At 38.8% G+C, this 8,482-nt stretch overlaps 2 protein-coding genes across 2 annotated transcripts; both read left to right on the top strand.

Moving 5' to 3' along the window:
• The first annotated feature begins 6,244 nt into the window (after window positions 1-6,244).
• On the top strand, window positions 6,245-7,395 carry LOC138892754 (uncharacterized). Its single transcript, XM_070176490.1, has 2 exons — window positions 6,245-6,433; window positions 6,700-7,395. The coding sequence occupies exons 1-2, from the start codon at window positions 6,245-6,247 to the stop codon at window positions 7,393-7,395; spliced, it is 885 nt and encodes a 294-aa protein (XP_070032591.1).
• A 278-nt stretch (window positions 7,396-7,673) lies between these two features.
• On the top strand, window positions 7,674-8,198 carry LOC138892753 (uncharacterized). The gene has a single exon (XM_070176489.1). It carries the CDS (start codon window positions 7,674-7,676, stop codon window positions 8,196-8,198), a length of 525 nt encoding a protein of 174 aa, XP_070032590.1.
• Window positions 8,199-8,482: the final 284 nt, after the last annotated feature.

Genomic DNA, 8,482 nt, shown 5'->3' with positions numbered 1-8,482 from the left:
TCAGTTGGGACCCACTTGAGACGACCTCCGAACTAACATTTTTTTAAAGGTGTTTCAAACTCATTGCGGGTCATTTTTCACCCAAATCTCATCTAACAGCTCTCCAAAATCCTCCCTAACATATCCCAAAATCCCAAGAACCAAACTCAAGGGAAATCAACTCAAATCATCATCAAAGGTGTTAAGGACTACAAGAGAATACTTCTATGATGTTATGGTGTGATTGAGGGCTATTGTGAGCTAAGTTGAGACAGAGTTTCGAGTTGTAGCTTATGTCCAAGGTATGTATAAAATCTTCTTGATTGTGCCTAAGGTTAATCTTGTGCTGGTTGTGTTGTTTGAGTGAAAACCCATAAGATAGCACTTGAAAGAACATGGGATGTAGTTGTCTTTGGTTGGACTGTTTTGTAGCTAAATAGATGGTTTGTGGTGGCTGGAAATTGTAAAATATAATTTTAATAATGTTGTGGCTTCTATTGTTAAGCTTTTCTAGGTGTTAATTAAGTTTATTGAAGAAGAAAAGATGAAAAACAAGTGATTGACGATAAAAATAAAGGTACTAGACGTATGTGGCTGATTTGGAAAGCAGTTTTTGGATGTTTTGAACTAGAAATAATATAGTACATATAAGTATGATGTTCTGAAGGTTATAAACTAATTTATGGAATAAGATTTGGATTCAATTTATATCTTGTTGTGAGTAAAAACGAGCTTGCCGCTCAATTTGGTTGTTAAGATAATCAGAGAAACTCATATTGGATTATATTGTTGTTGTTGCTATTGTTGGTTATAGTTGTTGTTGGGTTGTTGATGACCCTTAGTGATCTTTGGGATGTATTAAAAATAGGGAAGTTGCTGTCTGATTTTTCTTAAGCCATACGACTAGCCAAATACGATGGTATGACATTATATGTTAACGACAATATCATTTCACTTGTTGTAGATGAAAGAAGTTATGTTGAGCTTGGTTGAGTAATAAGGAAGAGATCATACTGGTATGTTAAGGTTATCCCTCCTTTCCTTTTGGCATGATCCGTAGGATACAAAAATGAGCAAATACGCAACTTTCATAAATGACTCTATTCATAGAAATACTAGGGATGTCTATATTCTTGATTCCCCATGTGAATTATTATTATATCCTCTTTTCATGGGTCTCAGAAAAATACGTACTTGATAAAGTTTGTCCGAAAGACATATTGATTTTATCATATTCGAGAAATCTTATTAACGTATTTCTTATGCATTTCATGCATTTATACATGTACAATGACCCATGATAAGAAGGCGTTATATACGCGTATATTATATGTATATGGGATATGGGAAAAGGTTATGGCGTTATATACGCACCACCACCTGATTAACTAGTATACGTTGATAATTTTGCCCACAGTGGCCGAGATGATATGATGGGATGCCCTCAGAGGCTTGATGATGTTATGAATGTATATACCTATGTATGGTATTACATTTATACGCACATGCATGACATTATAAATTTTCATGATTCACAGAGCTATTCAGAATTTTAGGTTGAGTTCTTTACTCCATGTTTCTTTCATGTCTTTGATATACTACTGTCATGCCTTACATACTCGGTACTTTAGTTGTACTGACGTCCCTTTTGCCCGGGGACGCTGCGTTTCATGCCCGCAGGTCCCGATAGACAGGTTGAGAGTTCTCCTAGTAGGCTATCAGCTCAGCAGAAGGTGTTTGTGCACTCTACTTGCTCCGGAGTTGTCTATTTGATCAGTATGATTTGAATATGTATTGTTTGGTATGGCGGGGCTCTGTCCCGACCTTTATGATATTTATGTACTCTTAGAGGCTTGTAGACAGATGTCATGTATACGGATACTAGTATGGCCTGATAGGCCATTTCGTCATATGTATAAGTCAGTATATCATGTTGGGTCACCCTATATTGAGTATTTCCTTATGTTTTATTCTACCTATCTCACGACAGCCTCTCTGGCTCAATTACTTATGATAGTATTATACGAAAGATACGTTACGTTGGTACTCGGTTGAGTAAGGTACCGGGTGTTCGTCGCGGCCCATCGGTTTGGATCGTGACAGTAGACATGTGATACTAGGCTAAACATGATCACTACATATGCTAAGGCAACTCAGTTAAGGAATTTAAAAGAAGACAACTCCGTAAGAACCGAAATTTCCATAATTAGCCCGTGTACCCACTTGTCACCTCGCGTACACGACGCTCACATATCACAAATTGTTACCACAATACCAAATTTTAAGGGGATTTCCCCCACACAAAGTTAGACAAGTCACTTACCTCAAATTTCGCTCAATCAATCGGTAAGAATGCCTTTCCTTCGACTTTCTAACTCCGAATGATCCAAATCTAGCCAAAAGCAATTACATATCATGAATAAAACTACAAGAAACTAATTTAAATCATAATCTACGACTTTAGTAAAGAATCGAAAAAGCGCCCCAAAAAGTCGACCCGGGCCCACGCTCGGAATTGGCTAAAAGTCACAAAATACGAACACCCATTCGATATCAAGTTCACCCATACAAAAATTACCAAAATCCGACACAAAGTCGCCACTCAAATCCCCAAATTAAACTCTCCAAATCCCTAGCCTCAAATTCCCAAATTCCACCTTAAACACACAATCTAGGTGGAAATATCAATGCGGAAACAAGATTATTGATCAAAAATAAGTATATGAGACTTACCTCAAGAAATCCCTCGAAAATGCTCTCAAAAATCACCAAGACCCGAGCTCAAAATGTTTAATAATGATAAAATCTCGAACCCTTGAATTAATAGAGTCTACCTAGTGTTTTCGCTTATGCGGATCACTTGACCGCAATTGCTATCCCACTTTTGCGAAAAATGCACCGCTTCTGTGATTTTGCCCAGGCTGCCTCGCTTCCGCTTCTGTGATCTCCTATCCGCTTCTGCGGACTCGCTTCTGCGAAAAGCAGTCCGCTTCTGCGGCTCCAGCGCACCTGTGACCTCCTTGTCCGCATCTGCGGTCTCGCAGATGCGGAATTTTTCTTGCATCTGCGACCTCTGCCCAAACTACTCCAGCCCGCTTCTGCGGGTTCGCACCTGCGGTCAATCTTGCGCATGTGCGATTACACCAGAGTTGGTGCCTTTAGCCATTCTCACAAGTTCGAATTTGATCCGTTAATCATTCGGAATCCACCCGAGACCCCCGGGACCTCAACCAAACTTACCAACAAGTCCTAAAATATCATACGGACTTAGTCGAGCCTTTAGATCATATCAACTAACGTTAAAAGTACGAATTGCACATCGATTCAAGCATAATGAACTTTAAAACTTCAAACTTCTACATCGGATACCGAAACCTATCAAATCAAGTCCGATTGACCTTAAATTTTGCACACAAGTTATAATTGACATTACGGACCTACTCCAACTTCCGGAATCGAAATCCGACCCCGATATCAAAAAGTCTACTCCCGATTAAACTACCCAAAAATCATCAAATTTTTTAACTTTCGCCAATTGACGCTAAAATGACCTACAGACCTCCAATTCAACATCCGAACACGCTCCTAAGATCAAAATCACCCTACAAAGCTATTTGAACCGTCGAAACTCCATTCCGGAGTCGTCTTCATACAATTCAACCTACGATCAATTCCTACGACTTAAACTTCCTTTTTAGGGACTATGTATCCCATTTCACTCCGAAACCAAAAACAAATTCTCCCAGCAAGTCACAAAATCTAAAAATAAAATAGAGGAAGCGATAACTAGGAGTTCGGGACTAATACTCTCAAAACGACCGGTCGAGTCGTTATGTTTTGCTTCTCCTATTCTAAATAGATTACTGGATTCTTTTAAGAAACTAAATTGTTTGAATGTTCCTGTGAAGTTTGAATACTTGGTAAGTTATATTCCCTAACTAGTATCATTATCTCTAATTTGATATTGCAATTACTCTATTGCATGTATTTCTCGTAACACATGCTTTAAATGGCAAAATAATGCAATTATACGGCATAACAGTTTTAAAACTCGTGTTGCATGGGTAAGAGCAAGACGTATTCCTATGATATTTTGTTGCTAATCAAAAAGTATGTATTTTAATTATGAATTTCACCTTCTCAATATACAATTAATAATAATTTAAATATTTTTGTTTGTGTACCTTAACAGTTTTAACAAGAGTGGGTTGCTCTAGGGGTGAGCACCCTTCACTTCCAACCAAGAGGTTTGAGTTCGAGTCACCCCAAGAGCAAGGTGGCGAGTTCTTGGAGGGAGGGAGCCGAGGGTCTATCGGAAACAGCCTCTCTACCCTAGGGTAAGGGTAAGGTCTGCATATACACTACTCTCCTCAGACCCCACTAGTGGGATTATGTTGTTATTGTTGTTGTTGTTGTTGTTGTACCTTAACAGTTTTAAGATTTAAAGTAACTTTTACTTTAATTTTATTTTTTATTTTTTATTTTTGTAAGACCTTGAACTTCTTAATCAGATAAAACTTTAAATAAGCTTAATTGGTATTACATAATTAACTATACAATACATAGCTTATAAATTAACCAATTTATAAATTAAACCAAATGTATGTTATTTTTAACTTTATTAATATTTTAAGGACACCTCGCAGAGGGCATGCAAATTTACTAGTTCTGATATAATGATGATTGCTTTGAGGCATAGCTATTTGTGTGAATACATCGAAGTACCACATAAGCTCTTAAAACTTTTTGACGTATTTTGCATTGAAGAACTATGAATCTATAAGGTATCACTTTTTACCTATTACTTATTTAAGACGTTGAAAATTTACTACATGTTTTTAAAAATATTCCAAGTCAAACTCCAATAAAAAAAAATGTAAAAGTGGAAGTAAAATAACCTTGTCAACTTATGTGCTAATGAGGACCATAATTTACTGTAATTATTCCCTCCATTCCAAGAAGATGTTACTACTTAAAGAGTCAAATGATTTTTATTTTGACTATGATTTTTCAAATATTTCTTATATAATGTTTAGCTATAAAAACTGTGATTCTAAAGTTTTTAATATAGTCTCTATATATTTAAGTTCAGTTTTAATTACTAAATTAAGAAATCGATGGGAATTCATATAAAAAATTCGTGTAATTAGAATTTGGCATTCTTTTCAGAACGAATAGAGTACCTTATTAATCACGACAAGATATTTTTCCTTGGACCCATGCTTTTTCAGGACATTGTCATAAAGTTTTACCGGGAGAAATTGGAATAGCTACTTTTACCTACTGCTATTAGAGTTTAATTAGTATTCGAAAAGCTATTAGCATTTAGCCACTCAGTTGATACTGAAAAATATTTGGACAAAATACCCCAAGTTAAAACACGAGAAAATTTAGGAACGACACTGGAATTAGGGGTACTTATCGGACAGATCGGACGGATAATTACGCTTAACGGTTCGGCTTAACGGTTATCGGATTATAAATGTAGTAATCCGCTAGCCATCCAATAAGACAACGAGCGGATTGGTATCAGATTAACAATTATCGGGCGGCTTATCGGCTAAACCAAATAGAAATTTTCTGAACAATCATTCAATCAATACCAAACAGTTTCAAGTCAAAACCAAATTCTTAATACCATATAAGATCTAACCAAACGATATTTTTTTAATTGAAGAGTCTTCAAGACTACCCATACTGTCATACACGTATTATTGAAATTTTTAATACCATCAAGACTACTCATACAGACATACATATATTAATCATTGAGATTTTGATTTTTCGACTTCTCAGTTTTCAGTTCAAGAGAGAGACGAGACTGGCGACTTCTCTGCCTCTAGTGACGGCAGACAATTGAAAATTAGAAAATAAAAATTAGGGATTTAGCCATTTGGAGTTACATATCAAACTTCTCTGCTTCTAATATGTACTACAATCTACTCAAAGCTCTAATCAATTTTACCTTCTTATATTCCATTCTTGTTCTTATTACTATTACGCCCGGAGGCTTCACTACCAGAGTATTTATTTCTGTCATTTCGTCTTCCTATCAAGGCTAAGTGTTATATATTTCTTCAATTATCTTGTTATTTCAGGATCAAATTAATTCACTTGTCTAAAAATCACGTATAAATTCAACTGTACCGTTTTTGTAAATAGTTTGGCGCCCACCGTGGGGCCTAGATATCCGTGCAATTAAGTTGATCCTTACCTTTTTTACTAACGCGATTTGATTATTTTGTCTTAGAAAAAATCATTAAAAATGGCAGATAACACTGTTAACAACATGCACAACCCTGAAATTCGAGGGGATCAGCCTCATTTCGAGGATTCAATCAGTGACACCCGCAATGAGGAAAATGACGCCACACTGGTGCATGATAGGCAGAACCCTAGACAGGTTCGAGAGACAACTTCTGATGATGCTGATGAGGAGCATGTCGTGGATGCGGTGAGGATCCTGCGAGAGCAACATGCAATCATTCTAGGACATCTCACGCGGTAGGATCAGGTTATGACAGAACCGAAGCAGGCGCTGTCGGGGGCTTCGAATAATGCAAACAGACGAGATCCAATTCCTCCCGATGTTCCCGCAAACCAAACAATGTAGAGAGTTGACAACAACACTCCCAGGGGTGAAGTTGGCTCCTACGGGGCTGGGGGAGCAGATCCGGTCTCAACAACGAGAGTGACCCGTTCAAGAATGGACTTTTACAGTTTATGAGGGAAGTAAACGCCCGCATGGACCAAATCTCGGGTGTGCCACTAATATTGAAAGGCCTGGACTCGAAGAAGTATACTCAATTACCGCACAAGTCAAGCGCGACACCAGAACTAATCCCGAAGCGGTTCAAAATGCTTGAAATGCCAAAGTATGACGGGACTTCAAACCCACAAGAGCATATTACCACCTACACAACGGCGGTAAAAGGAAATGATCTAGCTCCTCACAAAATTGAATCTGTAATGTTAAAGACATTTGGAGAAACTCTCACGAGGGGAGCCCTAACGTGGTATTCATTATTACCCGAGCATTCCATAGACTACTTTGAGATGCTCACGGATTCTTTCATCAAGGCTCATGCTGGGGCCAGAAAAGTACAATCCCGGAAGGCCGACATATTCAGGATCGCACAGGGAGAATCCAAATTATTACGAGAGTTCATTACCCGATTCCAGAAAGAAAGAATGTTGCTCCCGGTTGTCCCGGATAAATGGGCAGCTGAAGCATTCACCAAAGGATTGAACCCGAGAAGCTCAGACGCTTCCCGAAAGATGAAGGAGAGCCTGCTTGAGTTCCAAGCAACAACTTGGGCAGATATCCATAACTGGTACGAGTCAAAGATAAGGATTGAAGATGACCAGGTTAGTTCCACATCATCGGCCAAAGGACGGGAGAAAAGCAGAGAATAATCAAAGGATAACTACGACGCGGACAGACGGACTTCGAGGGGCCTATTTTTGCCCTACAAGCGGACCGAAGGCCGTGGCAGAAACTTCCGGGCAGCAAATAAGTTCATCATTGACAGAGGGACCGATCGTGGTCGAAACAATAGATCACTCCAGGATAAGGAGATGTCGGGCTCTCGGGATCCTTCTTACCCCAAGTTATCGGAATATAACTTCAATGTCAGTATAGTGGAATTGGTGTCAGCCATGAGAAACATTAAAATGTACGATTCCTGAGACCTATGAGATCCGATTCTAGCCAGAGAGATCCCAACTTATGGTGCGAGTACCATGGGACGAATGGTCACCGGACAGGGGACTGTCGACACCTCCGAGAGGAGGTGGCAACACTATTGAAGAATGACCACCTCAGAGAATTCTTGAGTGATCGAGCTAAGAACAATTATGGTCGTAACAAAGACAACGCGGAACTTTCGAAAGCAGGAGAAGAACCCCCATGCCAAATGATCAATATGATCTTCGGGGGGAATGAGATTAACGGGGTCACCTTTTCGGCAGCGAAGAAGATGAAAGTATCAATAACTCATAGTAAAAGACTGCGGGAAGACGATATAACTTTCACGGAGGAAGACGCAGATGGATTGCTATTACCACACAACGACGCACTAGTAATTTCTTTAAATGTGTTAGATTTTAAGATTAAACGTATTCTGGTGGATCCAGGAAGTTCGGCTAATATCGTACAATGGAGAGTATTGGAGCAAGTTAAACTCACCGGAAGCATTATCCCGGCAACAAATTCGTAACCCGCTTTATTGCCGAGGCCAGGAATAAATTCGTCAAAGAAGAAGTAACTCGCTTGCATAAAATCGGTTCAGTCCGAGAGGTAAGATATCCGGACTTGCTAGCCAATGTAGTAGTAGTTCCTAAGAAAAATAATAAATTTTGCATGTGTGTAGACTATAAAGACCTTAATAAGGGGTGCCCGAAAGACTCGTTCCCACTGCCAAATATCGATCAAATGATTGATCCACGACCGGGCACGAGTTGATGATTTCCTCGATGCTTATTCCGGGTACAACCAAATCAA

Source organism: Nicotiana tomentosiformis, chromosome 5, assembly GCF_000390325.3.
Source record: "Nicotiana tomentosiformis chromosome 5, ASM39032v3, whole genome shotgun sequence".
NCBI lineage: Eukaryota > Viridiplantae > Streptophyta > Magnoliopsida > Solanales > Solanaceae > Nicotiana > Nicotiana tomentosiformis.
This window is presented reverse-complemented; position numbering and strand designations above follow the sequence as displayed.

What these genes read in the sequence shown, in the direction of transcription:
- LOC138892754 (XM_070176490.1), top strand. Translation starts at nt 6,245, where the DNA reads ATGGCAGATAACACTGTTAACAACATGCACAACCCTGAAATTCGAGGG. An exon ending in AGGAGCATGTCGTGGATGCG is followed by an intron (nt 6,434 to 6,699) that starts GTGAGGATCCTG and finishes GGACTTTTACAG; the next exon opens with TTTATGAGGGAAGTAAACGC.
- LOC138892753 (XM_070176489.1), top strand. Translation starts at nt 7,674, where the DNA reads ATGAGATCCGATTCTAGCCAGAGAGATCCCAACTTATGGTGCGAGTAC.